General features: G+C 39.1%; 2 protein-coding genes across 6 annotated transcripts in view; one reads left to right on the forward strand and one right to left on the reverse strand.

The window, feature by feature from the left end:
• Nucleotides 1-14,923, forward strand: part of nap1l4b (nucleosome assembly protein 1-like 4b) — an 88,968-nt gene extending 74,045 nt beyond the window's left edge. Inside the window, exons 13-16 of one of the 5 annotated variants that reach the window (XM_069900899.1) lie at nt 622-657; nt 2,058-2,111; nt 3,283-3,337; nt 5,487-5,526. In XM_069900899.1, the coding sequence (XP_069757000.1) occupies nt 622-657; nt 2,058-2,111; nt 3,283-3,309 (117 nt within the window). In that variant the 3' untranslated portion in view covers nt 3,310-3,337; nt 5,487-5,526. Of the gene's footprint in view, nt 1-621; nt 658-2,057; nt 2,112-3,228; nt 3,338-5,486; nt 5,527-13,948 lie in introns of those variants that run through there. The other 4 variants (XM_069900890.1, XM_069900870.1, XM_069900907.1 and 1 more) reach the window with 4 other exon arrangements.
• The window catches only part of slc22a18 (solute carrier family 22 member 18), a 226,705-nt gene continuing 211,254 nt past the window's right edge, over nt 7,106-22,556 (reverse strand). Inside the window, exon 10 of the mRNA XM_069900925.1 lies at nt 7,106-8,172. Coding sequence (XP_069757026.1) covers nt 8,108-8,172 — 65 coding nt within the window. The 3' untranslated portion in view covers nt 7,106-8,107. The remainder of the gene's footprint in view (nt 8,173-22,556) is intronic.

Below are 22,556 nucleotides of genomic sequence, written 5' to 3' on the forward strand. Positions count from 1 at the left end.
ATTAAAATAAAGCAAGCAAAAAATAAACTTTATTAACAATCCAAATATTTGAAAATCCTACTCAAATTAAAAGGGGATTCCTGTACAAGTTGTGCATGATTGGTGCAGAATCACAAGCAAATTCCCCATTTTGAAGCTGTGGTGTTTTTGTACGTTAGGATTCAGCTGCTGGAATCTTTTCAATGTCAATGATAGAGCTGAGTGACAAATGCATCTCACACTTAGTACATCTAGGATTGCTGTACAGACACGTCATTCCAGAATGTGTTTGGATCAGCTGAACTCTAGCTGCTAGCCACCAAAGGTTAATTCCACCCTTTGGTTTAATGTAAAATTTTCATTGACTTGTTGAGACAATTGTATGAATACAATAGTCTTGTATTTGCAGACACTTGCACTTATAATTTAGAATCATTTTAATATGCAGAAAAAATAATTTCTCTAAATTAGGATTCCTAATGCATTGCTTTCTTGTGTGGGATGAACAGTTCACATTTTGGGAGAGAATTTAATCTCCATTTTTATTGAAGATTTCTTGTAGATTTTCAAATTAATATCTGAAAGTACATGACCTTTTTAATAAACAATAGGTTTCATGAGAAATATGCATTTATTTTTCAGTATGAGGTGGAGGAGGGAGAAGAAGGTGAAGAGGAAGTAAGTAATAATGCAAAAGGTTTAATTTCTTTGGGATAATGTATAAATAAATCTTTTTAAAGCATCCTTTTATCTCAGAAATATTTTGACTTCAATTTGTCTTCTAAAGGTTAAGTATTAGAATTATCTTGATTTTCTTTTTTTGAGTTAGACTAACAAGTTTTCACTGATTATGAAAATTGTATATTTGCAAACTCTTCATCTAACTATTTCAGTGGAAACAATATCAATTGTATTCTTTATCCATAAGTTAGTAAATCTGTAATTGGCCTAACAGGATCTCCTATTACTTTATAAGCAATCCACTGGTGCCAGACACAATTCGTATTTTGTATAGTTGTTGCTTCTCATACTGTTCGTGATTGGTGAAATTAAAGCCATGATGGCAAGGCACTCAGAAATATGCAAGTTACTTTTGCAGAGGCCAAACAATTTTATGAGGGGAAAATAACATTTGACAAATCTGTTATGATTTGCGATGTATCAGATGCCTATGTTAAGGTAGGTCCAGCGTAGATATTTGCTCTCGTAAATGAATAACAGACCAGGTCATAGCCCAATGAAAACCAACCCAAGTCCAAAGATACTCTTGCAAAACCTGTACAAAAGGCTATGTCTGGCTCAGGTTGGATAAACAGGTCCTGATCCAACAGGTATTTGATTAGATGCCATGCATGGGATTGTTGCACACTATTGTGTCTCAAAGAATTGGTCTATTGTATAAACATGAATTGTGTATTGGTTAACAGAAAACAAAAGGAAATAAGGTTATTTTCAGTGTCACCCATGAATGCTTCAAGGATCAGGACTTAGGCTTATGTTTAAAATCTGTATCAATGACTTGCAAATTAGTGTAATATTTCAAAACTGGGTCAAAAATTTAAACTGAGATGGTTACAAAGAGATGTAGAATGGTCAATTAATTGCCCAAAAGTATTGCGCACAGTTTCGTATGTGGTGTACAGAAGGGAAGAGTAGAAAATTAAGAACCAGTATTGGCTCTTCAGGGTAAATGGGGTTTCTTGATTATGTTGCTACTTTGAAAGACTCATTGCATTAATGCTGCATTTAAATGAAAACATTGATAATTATGTTGCTTTTATGTGTTGAAATGGCTTTTAATGTTTGGAAGTGGGAAAATCATGCAGTGCAAAGTATATTTTCTTTCCAAAGTATAAGAATGACCACATGCCTTCTGTCTAAGTGAGGATCCTGATGGCGCTGCTTCAGTTAATCTGAAGAGCTTTTGTGGGGGGGGAAGGGGGGGGCGGGCGGTGGAGAAGGAGGAAGACATTTATGGTGACTTAAGGATTGGTTTCATCCACTTCAATTGATGTTGAATTTGTTACCTCATGTTCTGTTAATACCATGTCCACTTTAATATTACATTCTCTTAACAGGACGACGATGAGGAAGAAGAAGGAGATGATGATGATGCTGAGATTGATCCTAAAGTGAGTATTTGTTAGCTTCAAATTGGAATGCAAGTATTTTCATTGTAAACTAAACAGAATGACTGTCAATACAAGGTACCTAAAGGATTTCAAATTTACCTGTTATGAGTATTCAACTTCAGTTTTATCTACTTTTTTATTTGTATATATTCCAAGTATTCAAAATAGGTCTTGAACATTGAGTCATTAAATACTGTACAAACTATTACATCAGAAGCATCAATCTTCATGTGTGCTGCTTTGTGAATAGAAAGCCACCACTGTATGATAGGTATCATCTTTGTTGCCCCCCCATTAAATTGTTACTCGAGAAAGCCGGATCCTGGTCATGCTCCACTCAGTCGGTGAATTCTGGTTCCAGTTCTTGAAATTTGATAACTTGTACAAGAGTCAGCATATAGACATACGAGAAGGAGGCAGTCAATTAAACAATGTCAACTGATCTTTGATTTATTGAATTTTCAAAAAATATTTAATTTTCTGAGTTAATGAATGGCTCTTTAAAACAGCTGTAAACTGTTGATCTTGTTTACCTTAACTTGTTTCACTTCCATCACTGGTCATCATTAGGCAGCTGAAGTCAAATCAAGGTGGGGTTTTTTAAAACCATGTGTGTCATCAATTATTATAGCAGTATTTAGATTCCATGGATTTGGACGAGCATTGGTGTAAACTAAGACCAGTAGTAAATCCAAGATTTTTGAATTTGAAAAAAGGCTTTGGTCAATTTTTTTCTTCAACAATTTTGTAATTTCCCTTTATGGAATTAAATATCACAATTTGCATAAATGTAAGGTTACCACACATCAATTCAAAGGGTTTTCGATAAAAATTATTGGAACATTGTTCTAGTGTTTGCAGAGCTCAGTATCAATGTTTATTTTAATAAAATGACTACAATTCATTATCAGGGCTTGAGTTTAGACCTTTTAATTGTTATTTTTATGCTGGCTTGTTTTTGTGTTCTGATGTATTATGTGTATTTCCAAAAAAGTAAGTGAATTGCAGCATCTAGTGATGTAAGAGGTAAATAGTTATCCTTCAAAATTTTAAACATTTATATTTAGATATGTTGCCTTGGGATTCTGAACCTATTAATCATTCCTCATTTTCATAGATTAACTATAGCAGCACAATGCCTTTGGGTTTGTTTTCTTTCCACAATCCTTAGTGTCGTCTTCAATCGCAGCAACTGTGAAATACAGTTTCCTGTACAGAATGTTTCAGTAAGTTTTGAGTTGTAGTTTGATCTTTTAAAGTTGGACATTTTGTTTTTGCACAACACAATGAGGTCCTTACAAAAGTGAAGTCAGTCCACAACATTAAAGCAGTGACCAAAGTTGAATTTTATTATATTTCCAAGTGGTCCAGACATTGATGCAAAATTTGAATTTTACCAAAAGCAGATTTTTTTTTTAAAAAGCAATCCTCTTCCTTCAGTACGTCCTGCTGAATTAGCCTTTCAAAACAGCTATCCAAAATAATCTCCAATTTGGGATGAAATTGTATCTTCCTGTCCATGTTATTCCCAAACTGAATCTGAACCTCATTTCCCAGTATTAGGGAAAAAAAAGTTGAAGGCATTGATGTAGAACTTGGACCATTTGGATTTGAAGAATTTGAACCATTGGGCTTCAAAAAATAAACATTACCTTTCAACAAATAGGTAACTGAGGTTTAATTACTTTAAATGTCTAGAAAGTTGGTGTTCAAGTAGCTTTTTCCACTCGTGTTTTGGAATGTTAGTGTTCCAATTCTGACGTTTTCCTTATTTTATTCCACTAATACATAAAGATCGTGCAGCATTCTCCAAATTAATCAATTAACATCAAATTTCACTTACCTGGAGGTGTTTAGAAAGACAACACAAATAAATATTGTTCTTGCTACAATTAATTTTAGGGACGTGAAATGGTTTTCGGTTTTCACTCTTGTACAGTTCTTTTGCTGTTAGTTTATCCTTCCCTTGGTCAATTAACATGGTAATCTTTTTTACAATCTCAGTGCATAGCAACAGTTTTCAGTTGAGTTCTTGCACTAAGGGAGATATGATGAGATCAAATCATGAGCAAGTCTCATCTATATATTTGTATTCCTCAATTTGCATCTTGTAAATCTTGAATGTCTTCTCTATCCTTCCTACATTGTCAAATCAATAAATTAAAAATTACATCTTTTTTTCCCTTTTTAAAGAACATTGTAATTTAACCATAATCCCATTATGTTCCATTCCTGTAGCTAAATTGGATAGAGCACTGCATCTAGCACCTCAGTAAAATCACTAACTCCAGATGGTCATCCTCAGTGAAGAAAATTAGTGACTTGTCTGCTATCAGCTTTTCCAATACCATCTCTCAACTTTTTAAATCTTAAAAAAGAAACATCTTGGCAAACTTATTAAATGTAGATTTCCAAAGACATTTTGAGTTGTGTATACAATGCAATGTTCCTTGCATTGTCATTTAGTTGTGTCATTTTATATACCACTAATTAATACAACAGATAAATGGACTTTTTGAAAGCAGATAAAGATCTGCATTTATCTTAACCAGAATGAAATATTTGATGTGGCTATACTAATACACAATGGAAATTAATAAAGTGCCAATGCAATTACTCTTCCTTTAATTGCTTCTTCATTGAATTGGCAATGTAGTTGCAGACCATTTATGAATCATTGCAGTTACGCAGGCAGTTATCCCAGATTTTTTTTCCCCCTGAAGTTGGATAGCTACCTTTTCCTCTTGAAGTTATGGAAATGGGATTGATCGTTTACCCTTGCGTAACAATTTGAATTACCCTGACTGCTTTGTAATAATTCAAAATATTACTGAATTGATTTTTACCAACACAAGTGATTGTCTCTTTGTAGATTGAGAGAGAGTGCACATTACTATAAATGCTTAAATAACTTTTAAATTAATTGTGAGAAACAGTTCCTTCTCAAAATCTCACTAACCTTGATTTTGGATTTGGAGACTGGTAAGCACTTTTAATCAGATTGGATAAGGAATATTAATATTGTGATTGTGCCTTTAGAATTGAAATTATAAATCAGAATGGGTATAGCACAAATTAGACTGTGAGTTAGAACTGTTTAAATAATTAAGCAAATACTTTTAGGGATAAATTTAGGGGATTACCAAGTGCACCTCTGCTTCATTTACTAAGTGTAAATAATAGACTTAGATGTAAAATAAAAGTATCCAATCTTTTCAGGTATCAGTAAATGCTGATTCTTTCCACCATTTCTTCTACATTGCTATTTAGAATCTGGCAGGTTTGGATATCTTTTAGAGTTTGCCTAGCCCTGATTATTTAATTTCGGTAACATTGATATTGACCAATTTTGTTCTGAATTTTCCCCCTGCTTAGGTATAATTCATATCTCAGTAAAACAATTGTACGTTTCTAGGTAAGGGAATTTTCTGCCTTATTTCTCTGATCACCTTTTGCTTTGTACCTTTAGTTACAAGTAAAATAATTTTAAGGTTGATCCAGTTTAGAATTTTCTTTGTATTAATGTTAGTCTTGACAATTTGACTGCTGAGTTAGCCCTGTTACTGTATCATAATTTTATTTTCCAGTCTGTTTTGAGGAAACTATATTTAAATAATTTGACTATAATTAGTGTTGAACTATTAATGTGTGATATTTTGTGGTTGAAAATGCTTGATTGAATTGGTGAAAGACTGCAGTAAACACCAATGATGGTATCCAAATGTTCTGAAATAGCCTTTTTAAAGCAATATTTCAAAGTCGGCTTGGACCTCGATGAAACCTGGGGAACAATTATGACAGAGCTGCTTTGTCTTTATTTACAATCATGGTTTCTTCTGTGACAGTGAAATAGCTTGACATTGAATTCTTAATACTGGTGCACATGTTCAGCACTATAGCTGATGTCGACTCCAACAGGTTTTGCTGTGTCCAGCACACACAACTGTTTAATTTTATGATTTTTAACCAAGTTGGCTAGATACTGGAATCTTCAGGGACTCCACTAAGAGCATCATGTAGCAATGCCTGCTCAGTACATTTAGTTAAGACACTTGAAAATGCTTCAGATTCGTATTGGTGACTGAATTCAGAATTACGTTATTGAAAATATTCTTTGTCTTTCTATCACAATCCTTAACTACCTCTGGCAAGAAAGCCATATATTGTTCACATCCATTTTGATTTTAAGAGTTGAGGGATGTGAATGGACTAATTTTGGTTTGGACAATTTAACATATTTCTCATGGAGGTCCTTACTTGTATGTTTCAATATCCATAATTGGAGTTGGTGTCCTGGCTTAATCAATTTTCCAGCAATGATTCTCAACCCATAATAATACAAGAATTAAGAACAAAAATGGGACATTTGGCTGTTCCAACTTCCTCCATTTAAAGTCATGACTGATCTGCCTTTTTACCATTTTCCTGCACTATTTCCACCCTCTCTCTGGATTTTTTAATATCCAGAAATCTTATCAGTTCCTGTTTTGAATGAATGGCCTCCACAGCTCACTGGAGAGGAAAATTTCAAAAATTCTCTGGCCTCTGCATGAAAGAATTTTCCTTATTTCAGTAAACTCATTGTTCAAAGATAGATTCTAGTTCCAGACTCCACAGTATATGGTCCGAGAGAGAGGTTTAAATATCTTCCATCCTGCCTGTGGACCCTTGAATATCCACTTGGCAGCTAAATCTTTTTTGAGATTTTAAAACCTCTCAAACTATTTTGCATGCTTTTGATTTTCCTTAACGTTTCCTCAACTATATTTGATGTAGAGTACCAAATCAGCCAGTTGAGGTATAATACATGGTAACTGGCTACAAAGACAAGAATTTTCACCAGTTGCAGACGTAACAGAAAACTATTCTAGTTTGAAAGTATACCACTTGTCATTCCTCCCTGGTTATGTGTGTTGTAATGAAATGATGCATAATGGAGGATTTTGCATTTTGGCTAATTGAGATGATTGAGTGATCTGACTTCCACACAATGGTTTGTTCAAAGCATCAAATCAACCACATATTTTATGGATCTTGTTAGATGCAAGTTAAACTAGACAAAATAAACAAGTAGTTAGTAGGGATCTTTTAGGAAAGATCTACAATCTTTCTGAATGTAAGGAATGTTTTTTAAAAAACTCATTGTTTACCATTGTGAGACTTGAAATTCAACTTCCCATGACTGAGAGGGTTAATGTTTGATGATTGTTTAGTTGCCTCTTGGGCCTGCACTTGCAGGAGTTTAGAAGGATGAAAGGTGGTTCTTACTGAAACCTACCCAATATTGAAAGGGCTGGATGGAATGAATGTAGAGAATATTTCAGATTTATTGTCAGAGTACATAAATAACATCACATACAACCCTGCAATTCTTTTTCCGGGGTGAGGGGGAATTACCATTTATTGGCACTGCAAAAAGAATGACTCCACAAATGTAAACAAAATGTGTAATACAGAGAGGGAAAAAATCAATAAGGTGCAAAAGTAAGAATTAAATAAATCCCTCTTTGAATTTGGTGGAGGGGTAGCAGCTGTTCCTGAACCTGGTGATGAGTCTTGTGGCACCTATACAAGTACCTCTTTCCTGACCATGGTAGCAGCAAGAACAGGGTGTATGCTGGATGGTGTGGATCCTATCTTGATGAGTGCTGATGTTCTCGATGGTGTGAAGGGGTTTGCCTGTGATGCCCTGGGCTGTGTGCACTATCTTTCACAGGGCTTTACGCTCAGGGGTGTTGATGTCCCCATACCAGACTATAATGCAAATGATCAGCACACTTTCCACCACACACCTGTAGAAATTTGCCAGGGTTTCCGATACTATACCAAACCTCAAATTCCTAAGAAAGTAGAGACGCTGACGTGCTTTTCTCACATTGCCATTTGTGTGTTGGGTCCAGGAAAGATCCTGTAACCTAGTGACTCCCAAGAACAATGTTTCCAATATTGGGCATCTTGGACTAGAGGACACAGTCTTGGAATAAAAGGATATCACTTTAAAACAGATGAGAAATGTCTTCATCCAGAGGGGGCTGAATCTGGAATTTGTTGCTGCAGACTCCTGTGGAAGACAAGTCATTTGGTATATTTAAAGTTACGGTTGCTAGACCCTTGATTAGTAAAGGTGTTAATGGTTATTGCTCCTATGTCCACCACTACTGTGTACATCTACTCACTGGCTATAGCCTAAACCTTTTTAAGATTCAACTGCACAGTCTTCATGTTTCATGCTCAGTTTTTAATTAATTGAATCATTAATTGGTTATATGGCTGATCAAATTGCATCCATTTTGTGATTATTAGTTGTAGCTTTTACTTGGGGGCAGGCTCACTCTATGGAATACACTTTTATAAATTGGTTTTAAGTTTTATATCTTTACTTTCCAAGTGCATGCCAGAGGAGGGAGATCAAATGTTATGGTGTTTTATTCTTTCAGACTTCAAGATGCACCTGGAATGGTGAACATTCTGGACTAAGTGTTAGATAATCTTTAGTTCTGCTCACTCATAGAAAGCACTTCTATTCTGCTAAGTATTTTGCTATTTTACTTGAAACAGATTCCCATGTGCATGCTCTTTACTTATCCTGTGGGTCCTGCAATATATGCAAATGAGTTGCACAAACCCTTTCTGATTATCCTTCAAGGATTTCTGGCATTGCACGAACTTCTGCCCTTGAAGTTGTAATTCATAATTTAGATCTATCATTGTAAAACTTTTAGCATGGTGGTGCACAACTCTTTGCAGGGAGAATTTGATGACTTCTGTGACTGTTTGAGGAGATGCAAGTTTTATTTAGCTGTAAAACCAGATTCTAATATTTTTAGTTTTAAGATGAAAATGCTACCTCATCAATTTTGTTAACTCCTTGAAATGAATAAATAAAACTGAAAAGGGTTAGAATTGAGTGAGGGACAACCAGGTTTGCTCTTTTATCTTTCTTTACTATTTGTATTTTTCTTTCTTTATTGGGGTTATTATTGGGGGGGGGGGGGAGATTATAAAACAATTTATGTATAATGGAATTGATATGACTATTCAATGTAGTACATTACACCTGGATCTGGAAAATGAGAGCTGGTCAGATTAAAGGCCTTAAAAGTGTCTCACTTAGCAATATTCTTTGTAAAGTGAGAAATATTCCCCATAACTCATTGAGCATGTTCTTTCTTGAATCTGTATCTATATTTCATGTAACTTTAATGTTTGATTCTTTCCAGGCAGTTGTTAAGAACATCAAAAAACTCCTTTGAAAACTATAATGTTAAATAAATACTTCAAAACTCTGAAATCCTGGTATTCAAATATTCATAAAGTTCATTGGTTTGGTACCTGGCTCACTTGTTGGTCTGGAATGCAAGGAAAGGGTTTGTGGCTGGAGCAGGAGTCTAGACTCTGGGCTGGGTGTCCAGTTGGGGTTGGGAACACCTGAGTGTGGGTAGGACTGTGGCTGGAGTCAGGGTCAACAGTGCTTTTGTTAGTTTGTTTTGAAGAACAAACTTGCCAGCATCTATTTCCTACTCCCTATAAACTGGGATTTTCTTTTAAAAACTGAAATGTTTGGATATTAGTGCTGATGCAGTATTAAAGACTCGAGGATGTTGGGTTATTGGAGTTTATTTGACAAATTTAGTGGATTTATCTAATAGAGTGGATATAGGAAAAACAAGATGCAGAGCACTTTGATTTTGGAGGCATTTATGAAGTTCTAAATAAATAAAGGGCTAGATATATTGAGGGTAATAAAATGGCATGGATACAGGAACAATTAAATGACAGGAAAGAGTGAACTAGTCAGACAGCAGAAAGGGATTGGTGTTAGGGTCTTGGCTATTTACAATGTCAGTAACTTAAAGGAACCTCATATTTTGTATATACTTGAGTGAATGCAATTTTGAATTTAAGTTGTGAAATCTGCAACTGGATGTCAACAGGTCAAAAATAAAATAAATGAGGTACAGGTGTAGAAATGAGATTCTCCCCTTTGGGGAGAAGAATAAAAGCCAATCATTCAAATGATGTGAAAGTGACTTTTATCCAGTGTTATAACTTGACAACAATGTTATTGGTATATTAATCCCAGTATCTTTTATCTCAAGGATGACATGCTTGATTCTGGTTCCTTTTATCTAATCACACCCAAAACATCCCCAATAACAGGTTTCCTTCTTGTAATCTGAATTTCATGCATTTCAACCCCCATCCAAAAATATTCTCGTGTCCCTTTTTTCTCATTCACTCACTTGCTTCTATAATAACAGGCCTCAATGTCTATCACCCTGTGGCACTGACCTACACCATTATGAAATGCTTTGAGCGTCTGGTGATGGAATACATTAAAGCACACCTCCCAGAGATGCTGCACCCTTTTCAATTTGCATATAGAAGAAACTATTCCACCAACAATGCTATAGTTATGTCCCTGGAGAATGACACCTCATACATCAGCCTGCCGTTTATCGACTTCAGCTTGGCGTTTAATACAATCATTCCCCGTTGACTGATGGAAAAGCTGTCCTTGCTGGGACTCAATGCCCTCTCTGTGACTGGATTTTGGACTTACTAATGTAAAGACCACAGTCTATCCAGTTCAATAGCAGAACATCGAGCACTGGCACACCTCAGGATTGTGTACTCAACCTGCTCTTGTTCATGCCACTGACCCATGAATGTATCGCTAGATCCATCTCCAACAATGTCATCAGGTTTGCAGATGACAAACAGGAGTTGGCCTCATCACCAACAGCAATGTGTCACACTACAGAGAAGGGATGGAAAATCTTGTGATGTGGTGTGAAATGAAGGAGATGATTGTGGACTTCAGGAGGATCAGAAATTACCACCTTCTACTTCACTTGAACAACTCTGTAGTGGAGAGCACCAAGTTCCTGAGTTTACTTACCTAGTAACCTATTGTGGACACTCAACATCTTCTCGCTTGCCAGGAAGGCACATCCTGATAAGACTGAAGCGGGCAAAGCCACTAGCCACCATTTTGTTAATCTTCTGCAAGAGCTCTATTGAGAGTGTCCTGGCTGGCTGCATCACAGTGTGGTTCTGTTGCTACAGAGAAATGGATCAGAGGTCAATCCTCAGGACTATGAGTGGCAGAGTGGATCACTAGTTTCTCTTCCCCCTCCCCCTCCCCTAATCAGCAAGATCTACCAGGATCATTGCCTGAAGAGGGCATGTGAAATCGTTGAGGACCCCTTCCATCCTGCACATAGCATCTTTCAGCTGCTCCCTTCAGGAAAGATGGGAATATCAGAGCCAGCACCACCAGGTTGAGGAACAGCTTCTTTCCACTGGTCATGAAAATGCCAAATGACCAAAGGAACTGCTTACACTAACCATCCAAGACTTATTCATGAAACAAAATATATTTATTTGTATATATGAATACTTGTCCTGCATATGCATTATTACAAGCCCAGAAGACCCATAAACCCAGCAGCAATAGATATTCACCAAGACAAATGGTTAGTTAAACAAAAGTTTCTTTTAATTATCTTTAAACATGAAAACAGAATCACACTTTAACTTATCACTATTGACTTAACTAATTTAACCCAATTCTAAGTGCACGTGTATGTAATGGGTGAGTAAGTTCAGAAAAGTTTTTTTTGATTCACAGTCCAATCTCACTTCTCTTTCCTCCAAGTTCACTGGTTGCAGGCAATTCTTATACTGTGCACAGAAATTAACATTTATAAACTTCAGGCTTTGGTGCTTCAAAGATAAATGGTTACTGCTCAGGAAGGTTCTCGTCGGTTTTCAGAGAGATGTGTTATTCCAGGATATTCACAACTGATGTACTTCCATCAGCCACTTCGGTGTCTTGCTGACAAAACTTGCCCCTTCAGGGTTCTCCAGATGATAACCTCTTTCTTTCAGGTCACCATAGAGTTCATTTTTTTTGTTTCTCGTATTCCAAGTGAAACATTAGACAGCCAGTCCTTTCCTCTTGCATAAACCACAAGGGCTTTGACCAGGCTGTTTTCCAAATGGGGCTTTCCATAAACTTGTCCAGTCCCAGTTGTTTCTGCTGGCTGTAACACTGTAAAAGTGATCTGTGTGTGTCACTCTCTCTCTCTGCTTGCATGACCCTCAGAAAAACCAGTTCTCTTCCAGATAATCTGTTGCCTTTTGTAAACAACAATCCATTAGTGAAGTCTCTTGAGCACTCTTCAAAGCTCTTGCAAAGCTGTGAAGCCGATATGTCTTGCATGGGGGAAGAACTCCAGTATTTCAAATAAGATCTGTTTAAAGTGTTTGTATGTAACTTACTCTAATAAACCTTTCCCAATTTATCTCCCAAAAACATATCTATATACTCTGTCATAGCATGTCACCACCTTCACCCGAGCTATGTCACAACTTTACAGAATCTATAGAGCATTCTACACACTCACCAGAGACCTATCATTTACTGTGCAAGTCCTGCCCTGATAGAGCCCACAAAATTGTAACACCTTCCGCTTGGCATAGTTTCATTCCATTTGCCATTCCTTCTCCCATTTATTAACCACCTACACTGTCCACTATGGCAACCATTCTCAACCTATTTTTTGCATTGCCCCCATAGGACTCTGCAAAGTTTATGGGCCCCCTTCCCTGTGAAGCACACAAATGTAGTTGGTTTTATTCATACTTCTCTATCAACTACATAAAAACTATTTTATAATTTCAGTCCATGGTCCCTTTAATAGGGGTGTAGCCCCCCATTGAGAATGACTGTACCATGCCATCAATTGTGTTGTCACCTGAAAAATCAATAGACATCTTAATTACTTTGTTATCCAAAGTGTTAACTAAAGATGACAAACAATGGTCCATTCCAATCCCTGCAGTACACCACTGATCACAAGCCTCCTATCTGAAAAACACCCCTGCCAGAGCCCCTGCAATTTATTCCCTAGTTTGTCACAATGTCCTAGGAAACACTCGGTCAGACTGCAGAGTTTTATCCATCTTAAATGTGCTTTAAGTTGTCATTCTTTAATTTTTAGTACATATTAAAATTCCTCCTGGGCAGATTCTCTTTTATGGTGAAGATATGAAAATAGTTTTAGAATAATGTTGCTTGGAAAAATATTGGAAAAGAGCATGGGGAAGAGATTGCAAACAGCTCAGTGAATAAGTGACAAGTTTTTAGTGGGAGAGATACTGTTCCAAAACTTTTGAAAACCTCTGAATATTTTAGTTGCCATGTTAGTATTTTAACAAAACAAGAGTTGGTGACCAGGGAAATTCACTCAGTTAGATTGCTTCCACCAGACCTGGTTATTGGGGATATTTTCATTGTTTAAACTTAAATGTTCAGCTTTTCTTATTCACAGTACTTGGTTTTAAAACATGATAAATAATTGCAGCTCCAGTCATTGTATTCTTCTCTCTCCCTGGCTTTCTAACATTTCAATGATATTGAAAATCCAAATGTCTAGTCTCTCAACTCTATCAACTCTTCCTCCATTCCATTCCAGGTTGAACCTCTTTAATCAAGCAATGTCAGGGCCAGACCACAGAAAATGCCAGATATTGTTCCCTAAGGGAACCGCTTATATAAACATAACAAAGGTAGAACTAACCTTAAAACAGGAAATAATATTGTTGGGTGGCTCAGTAGCATAGCAGTTAGCACAACGCCTTTACAGTGCCAGCGATTGGGACGGGATAGAGTCCCACAGTGTCTGTAAGGAGTTCGCACTAACGGCGGTAGATTCAAAATATGCTAGACCACAGAGTGCTGGATATTAGAGGTTCAACCTGTACTGCCCAGACATTGAATAGTACACCTGTAATAATTCCCACTGACCAGATGTTTTCCTTTTTTCCAGAAAGAATCCAACCAGCCTGCTGAATGCAAGCAGCAATAGGAGTGTGGTACCAAGGAAACACCACTGCCTAGAGACTGATGCCATGTGATAAAGAAGTGTATCTGAAATGCTCTTGTGCAGTTGAGGCAACACCTCCCTACTGCAGCACAATCTTAAGCTAAACACTATTTTAAAATGCATGGGTTGCTCTTTAAACTTCAATTTTTTTTCCTACTTTTGGCTTACTTTTACAGTGAAAAAATACAAAATTCTACTTCAAAAATGCTGAAGGGTTCACGACTGTAAGGTAAAGCAAACATGCACTCCGCAGCTAAAATGAACACTGGTATTTTGAAATGTAACGAGTGTTATACTCTTGTTATTTGCAACTAAGGCAGCAATGCTGAACGAGTCAGTGGTGATTTTCATTGACTTCTGAAGTGCATCTTTCCTGTGCTGCCCAATATTTGAGCAGCTACATAGTTTTAGTATTTTCATCAATATTTATATTTAAATACATTACAGAAGCTTAATTTCCTATCCAACCCAACTGTGATATGATCACCATTGCAGATTTAGTCCAAAATGGTGATGGTATACAAAAAAAAACATACATATATATATATATATACACACACACACACAGGCTGTGCTGAAATGTTGTCACGGACTTATTTATTACTGTTAAACAGAAACTACTAACCAGTATGTGGGGGGGTGGAATTAAGTTCCATATTAGTTCCAGTTTCATTCACTTCATCTCCAGAAAAGATGCACAATAGGATGTTATGAGAATCAGTCAGTTTTCCTGTGGAAGTAAAATCTTTAACACAGATCTGTTTTATTTTTGTGTCCAGTGCACAGCACTATGTCCAGGCATAGAGTGCTCTAGCCTTACCTTGTTCTACACAGTTGTAATGTACCTTAATATGCCTTTTTCAATTTGTACAAAATAGGCAAGAGTATTCTAATAAAGTTGTGCAACATTAAGCAAAATGCTGGTTGATTAATTCTGTTCAGTAATCCATCATGTTGAATGTGGGGGGCGAAATAGGAAGCGTGAAGTAACTACAAAAGTTTCAATATAGATGGAAGTGTTTAACAGGAGCCAAGACAGTATTCTAATTACAAAAATGTAAAGGTTTCTCTTGTGGATTTGACTACGGATTCTTTTTGCTATCCAACAAAGTATGATCATTGCATCTTTTTAAGAAATACACTGGCACACCATTTAACATTGCATGGAGTACAGATTCGTAAGAGTTCTCAATCCTGCACAAGCATTCGCAGAGCTATAACCCTCTTTTTAAAAAAAAAATTACATGGGGCTGAGCACTTCTGCTGAGAACCTGCCCTTGCTCCCTGCCTTCTGGTGCTCAGAGCTATGAATAGTCCACTGCTCATTGCCTGCAATGCTTGGGCTGACCCAGCCAAGTGGTGTGATAGTGGCACTCAGGCTGGATCCACTGGCAGAGAAGATGCTGTGTGTGGCTGCATTTCCTTACCCCAGCCTAAAGATTATTACTCCATGGTGATGGGTTAAGTAGCCATTGACTTCACTAGAAGATGTATGCCAGGTTTTCTATTGGTATGGTGTTTTAAGCACTGATCCCATCAGTACTCTTTCCTGGGAATCTATCATGAACACAAATATAACAATGTTGAAAATGACTAGTTCCACTGGAACGATTATGGTATATCTATTTTATAAAAATCAACACTAATGCCCATCCCAAACTGCTTCTGAGAAAGTGTGGTGTCTGTACTTGACCATTGTTTCCTGCACCAAAAGATTCACAGATGTCTGTGATGAGAAGGGTAATGTTTTAGTCCAATATCTTTTTAACTGGGATGAGTGTTAAGAAAAGTGGTGGGGAGGAAGTATGGAAACCAGGAAAAATAAATAACAAGCAACACTGGAGACTGATGAAATCTGCAATAAAATAAGTAAATGGGAAAAGCAGAATTTCAGTTTGTTGAAAGGCTCTTTGGTTACATTGAGCTGCTGTATGATAAATATACAAAGCCAATTCTAGAGTATTAAATTGGTGACAAATTAGCTGGACCTCACTTGCAGACTGAGCAGAGGTGATTACAGTCTCAGTAATTCCATGGAGAACACAATTAGTACTTGTCCAGGTCCCAAGCTCAGATGAAACAGCAATTTGATTTGAAACGGAAACAGCTGGTGGTGTGATTTAGGAAAGGAAACTGTTGTTTTAAAAAGCCTAGAATTTAATGAGTGCTGAAATAAGTAGAGTGTAGGTTATGCCACAAGTCTAGCCCCATGAAGGTAAGGAAAAAGAGCAAGATTTTATAACACATTAGGTTTGCTAGTTAAAAAGTGTCCAGGAAAGATGATGATTTTATGTCATATGGAACAATGGTCACTTGCCCTGGGTGGAGGTGAGGAGATATTGAAGCAAGTTTGCACTTTGTGTTTACAGCAGGAAGTGCCTCAGGAGGTGGGTGGAGAGCAAAGAGCAGATTGGGGAGTCGGAGATGTTGATCCTTGCAGAAAGTGGAAGGGGTGGGGAGGTGGGGGAGAAGATTAGGCTGTGATGTTGGGATTGAATTAAAGTTGATATGCTGGAAAGTTAGGTCTCAAGGGACACTGTCCTCATGTAGTGAGAGCAGATGTGCAAGAATTGGAGATGCTGGGAAAGGCTTTATCAATGCCAAGAGGAAGGAAAGAAGCCACATTTATTGAGGAAAATTTTTTGGATGTCCTGGACTGGAAGGCCTCATCCTTGGAACAGATGTGGCAGAGGAATTGGAGAAAATGAATGGCATCCATGCAAAAAGCAGTTGGGGGGTGGGGGGGGTAAAGAATGTACTCCAAGTAGCTGTGGGTTTGTAAAAAAAATGTCAGTGGACATTGAGGTGGAGGCAGAGGTCCAATTTGTGTTGATCGCTCTGGTGGTGGCCAGGAAGTGTATAGTGGTTACCTGGAAGTCCTGGGCATTGCACATTGGAATATGAAAATGCAGAATTGTGTTCCATGGAGAAAGTTACTTATAAGGAAAAGATATGAAACAAAATATGGCAAACCTACCTGTGTTATGTAGGTGCAAGGATATAGTGCAGTTCCCTGTGCCTTGCTGCCTGCCCAACCCTCCCTCCTTGTCCTTCCTCTCCTAGTGGGTGGACAGGGGTCCATTCCAATCAGGCTAAGTCGAGATGAATGTAAGAGACCCGGAGGATGGGCGTTGAGCTCTGACAGATGTGTTTTTCTTTTCTTGTTTCTTGTTAACGCATGAAAAGGCAAAAATGCTTATTTAAGTTTCTTTATTTTAATAGTTAATGTGGGTTTTTTTTTTGTTATTTTGAGTTGTGGGGGGAGGGGGGATAAAACCAGACTCAGTATAAGAAATGTAAATATATTTGATGAACGTGATTGTTGTACTGTTAATTATTGGAACTGAGTTTGGAAAAATCATAAATAAAATATTCCAAAAAAAAGAATGGGAGAGAGTTGTCAGAAACAGTCCAAGTAAATGCAAAGGAAGGGTGGAAGTAGAAGTTAATGAAATTGTCCGGTTCTGCATAGGTACAAGAGGTAGCTCCAGTGCAGTCATTGATATAGTGGAGGGGTGGGTACTCAAGTAGAATTGGAATAGGGATTGGTCCACGTGAAAAAAATGCAGGGATAGCTGGGTCATACACATATCCACGGCTTTTCTTTGGCTTGGCTTCGCGGACGAAGATTTATGGAGGGGGTAAAAAGTCCACGTCAGCTGCAGGCTCGTTTGTGGCTGACAAGTCCGATGCGGGACAGGCAGACACGATTGCAGCGGTTGCAAGGGAAAATTGGTTGGTTGGGGTTGGGTGTTGGGTTTTTCCTCCTTTGCCTTTTGTCAGTGAGGTGGGCTCTGTGGTCTTCTTCAAAGGAGGTTGCTGCCCGCCAAACTGTGAGGCGCCAAGATGCACGGTTTGAGGCGTTATCAGCCCACTGGCGGTGGTCAATGTGGCAGGCACCAAGAGATTTCTTTAGGCAGTCCTTGTACCTTTTCTTTGGTGCACCTCTGTCACGGTGGCCAGTGGAGAGCTCGCCATATAACACGATCTTGGGAAGGCGATGGTCCTCCATTCTGGAGACGTGACCCATCCAGCGCAGCTGGATCTTCAGCAGCGTGGACTCGATGCTGTCGACCTCTGCCATCTCGAGTACTTCGACGCTTGGGGTGTAAGCGCTCCAATGGATGTTGAGGATGGAGCGGAGACAACGCTGGTGGAAGCGTTCTAGGAGCCGTAGGTGGTGCCGGTAGAGGACCCATGATTTGGAGCCGAACAGGAGTGTGGGTATGACAACAGCTCTGTATACGCTTATCTTTGTGAGGTTTTTCAGTTGGTTGTTTTTCCAGACTCTTTTGTGTAGTCTTCCAAAGGCGCTATTTTTATTAACAATGGCGTGAAGCAAGGCTGTGTTCTCGCACCAACCCTCTTTTCAATCTTCTTCAGCATGATGCTGAACCAAGCCATGAAAGACCCCAACAATGAAGACGCTGTTTACATCCGGTACCGCACGGATGGCAGTCTCTTCAATCTGAGGCGCCTGCAAGCTCACACCAAGACACAAGAGAAACTTGTCCGTGAACTACTCTTTGCAGATGATGCCGCTTTAGTTGCCCATTCAGAGCCAGCTCTTCAGCGCTTGACGTCCTGCTTTGCGGAAACTGCCAAAATGTTTGGCCTGGAAGTCAGCCTGAAGAAAACTGAGGTCCTCCATCAGCCAGCTCCCCACCATGACTACCAGCCCCCCCACATCTCCATCGGGCACACAAAACTCAAAACGGTCAACCAGTTTACCTATCTCGGCTGCACCATTTCATCATATCCACAGCTACCGCTGGATTAAATGGGAGGAGTTGTGAAGGACAAGTTCTGCCACGCAGAGACTGAAAGTAGAGGGGTACAACAGCTCTGTGTTCAAGAAAGTGGAGGGCCCCTGAGGCTTTCCAAATGGAGAATTAATATGCACATCCACAGCAAAGAGGAGGCAGTACAGGCTGGAGAATTGAAATTCTTCAGAGTTGGAGAGCTAAGAGTATGGGGTGGAGGGAACAAAACAGAGTTGAGGTACAAGGAGACAAGTTTGGTGGATCAGAAACAACTGCAAGGGCAGTTTTGATTTTGAATCGTGTTACAAATACACAATTCCATAGTGGTCTAGGGCATATGTGAAAAGTTGTACAGTATTTTCTGCATCAGCTGCATATTGGTGCAGTTGCCAACCCTCAAGAACATTAATGAAATCTATTTATATAAAAAAAGTGTCTAATTACATGGTAACAGAAATCATCCAATGAAATAACATTTCAAACCTCAAAGGAGGTCCCACGAGGTCAGGCATTCATGAATATGGAAAGATTCTCATTGAGCCCACACATTACCCAATGCTGAAGGAATGTTCAAGCACTTTGTATCATAATGAACTAGTGATCCTAGGTAAACTTGCTGAAACAAAAGTACGGATTAAAACATTGAAAAATGGCCTGTGAGAGATGCTTAAAAATCCACCTTACAGCACCCTGTTGACAGAAAATTGATTGCCCAGGTGAAAATGAGGCTGATACTTGGAAAAACTGCATGTGTACCTCCTAATCAATTGTAGCTGACCCCTGAATCTTGCTCTTAATCATTTCAAAAACTTTGGATATGTTCCAAAGCCTGCTGAACCAAATGCCAGAGCCTTTGGAAAGAAATTTAAAGCAAAACAATAAAAATTTACAAATTCAATAGATAGCACCAACATTCTAACTGGGATGAATCCATAGAAGTTAGTTTTGTTCGACGTGGCACCATAAATTAATTTTGTGATACCTGGTATTGGGTGTTTTGATTTAGAATATGTAACAACTTGCTCAGTCTTGCATCTCAAGTGTATCCTTTGCTCAACTGATGACATTTTTCCTGGTCAAAGTTAAAAATGCCATGGCAGAAGTAAAGATATTCCTGGGCCTTGATTAATATTCCCCATTAATGCCACTAAAATTTGATTCTAGGCATTCTGCTGATTGCAGAATCACACTGTGCACAAAATTACTCAAACTTTCAGAGGGAAATTTGAGAAGTGTTAAATGAAAGCAGGTGAAATTTTGAGAGTACAGTTTGTATGTTCCAGTCAGGATTCAAGGCAAGGTTTTCGATGGATACTGAGGATCTGGTTCAGAAGAAAGAAGTGTATAGCAGGTATAGGAAACATGGAGCAAATGAGGTACTTGAAGAATGTATATATATTTTAAAAACAAAACCCTCAGGAAAGCTAAAAGAAGGCATGAGGTTGTAGGAGTTTAGAAACAGTTATTATTTTAATGGTAGAAGGTAGAAAGAAAAAACAAGGAAAAATCTAAAATGTTCTTTGTGTAAAATGGCGCATGAAAAAGCAGAACAGAGTAAACAAGATAACAGAGGAATTTAAGCAGACATAGAAATATGCACGACCACACAAAGAGCTTGGTTAATAGGGGGTGGGGAAAGCAGGTGTGAGCATGGGATAAGAGAAAGTTGGAGTCAGTCAAGAGTCAGACAAATAGGGAAAAGTGCCAAACCAATCCAAGAAGGACAAACGTAAGACAAATGTAAGGGGAGGTGAAGTAAAAATTGTATAAAAACAAAGAGGCTTCCTGCCCGCGGGGTACTTTCCCGAGGTAAGGGGAGAGTACCCAACCTTGCAGTGTTGTAAATATAAATAAATGTTCTTTGTTCTTAACTTTATCTCGAGCATATTTTGTGAACGCGAAGGCACTTCTCACAACTTGGGGGCTCGTCCAGGATCACACTCCCTCCACTGACTGGTGCTTGTCTGAAAGGGGGTTGGTGCACTCCGGCTGATTTAGCCGGACTCCTGGTCATCGAGTGTCTGGCCAGTGGACGTAGCGAGTGATATCCGAGAAGAGGCATTGAGAACAAACAACGGGACAGCCGTATAAGTGACGTGCTTCAACAGCCGGGTAAGATCTATTTTTTTCCACCATGGGTGGGGGAGGGAGCAAAAAGAAAGGTCTGAGAATAGGACTGATTGATAGAATTCCCCTGGGAAGCCCTTGGGGAGGCAACTTTATCCACCATGGGTGGGAGAGGGAGCAAAAAGAAAGGTCTGAGAATAGGACCGATTGATAGAATTCCCCCGGGAAGCCCATTGTGGAGGCAATTGATGAATTGGGGTGCGGGAAAGACCCACGGGAAAGATAAAAAGAAAATGATCCAGTACTGTGCCACGAGTGGCCTGAGAATCCAATTAAGGGGTCTTCAGTATTTTGGCCAAAATACAGTTCGGATGAGGATTGGGTATGTCAGGCACTGAATACGTGGCTTTATGAAAATAGACCCGATGACTCCGAGAGCAGGGATTACGCTGCCTGTTGGTTATTTGTAGAATCGAACCAAATAGTGATGACTACAAGGGATCCGGCAAAACCTAAGGAACAGGAGCCTTTGGCTCCTCTCCCTGAAAATTGGGACCCCTTGCAGGCATTACCTCCACCATATCCTGAGCCAGCTCCTCCCTTGCCCTCTCCTCCCCGCCCGCTTTATCCTCCCCTCCCTACGTCTTCCACTCCAACCCCTCCACGACTCATTAATGAATATGAACGAGAAAATACGACAAGGATTAGGTTACAAGCTAAGGGCCCTCTGCCGCCTCTTACCCCCCAGGCATATAACCCAGGCTGTACGGGATTATCGGAAGAGCAGTGTGAAACCCTCTGTGAGGAAGAAGCCGGGGAATTTGATTTGGGTCCTAGACGACATAAGGGAGACCCCGCTTCACCAGGAGCCTGGGGACCGGACCCGTCCCAGGCGCACATGTGTCCCCTTTGTGAGGTGGCTTTGGGGGAGGGGTCCAGGAGGTGCGATGGGATTTGTTAATGTTCCCCTAACTAGTACGGAAGGGAGGAATTTTAAACAAGAAATGAAGTCTGACCCCCAAGCCTGTGCAGAGCAATTAGATCAGTTTTTGGGACCAAATATTTACACCTGGGATGAACTAATGTCCATATTTAAGGCTTTGTTTACTCTAGATGAGAGGGGAATGATTAGACAGCGGGAATTAGAGTATGGGATCGGGAACACCAAGGAGGTCCAGGAGCTGTGGCGGGAGAAGATAAGTTTCCCTTGGTGAATCCAAATTGGGATAAAGGAACTGCTGAAGGCCGAACTCGAATGGAAGAATATAGGGTTAATTTAATAAAGGGAATGAGAGAGTCGGTACCCAAGGGGCAAAATTTTAAAAAGGCATTTGAAGTCCCTCAGGGCCCAGAGGAGACTCCTTCAGCTTTCTTGACTTGATTGCGGGCGGCAATACAGCAATATGGGGGGTTAGATAGAGAGTCGCCGGCGGGGGAACAGTTAGTTTTGACAGGATTTGTTACAAATTCAGCCCCAAACATAAGAAAGAAACTCCAAAAGACTGAAAATTGGCACGAACAGGGATTATCACAACCTACAAATAGGCCAGAGAGCTTACGTTCAGAGAAGTGAGGATAAGCAGAAAGGAAAGGCGAAGATATTAATGCAGGCGGTAAAGGAAATCGTAGATGGACAGCAAGGAAGTCAAAGACGCTGGACCAATGGTCCGGGCGGATGGATGAGAATGAGAAAGAGGAGGGCCAGAATTTGAAGGATGGGA

Source organism: Narcine bancroftii, chromosome 1 (genome assembly GCF_036971445.1).
Source record: "Narcine bancroftii isolate sNarBan1 chromosome 1, sNarBan1.hap1, whole genome shotgun sequence".
NCBI lineage: Eukaryota > Metazoa > Chordata > Chondrichthyes > Torpediniformes > Narcinidae > Narcine > Narcine bancroftii.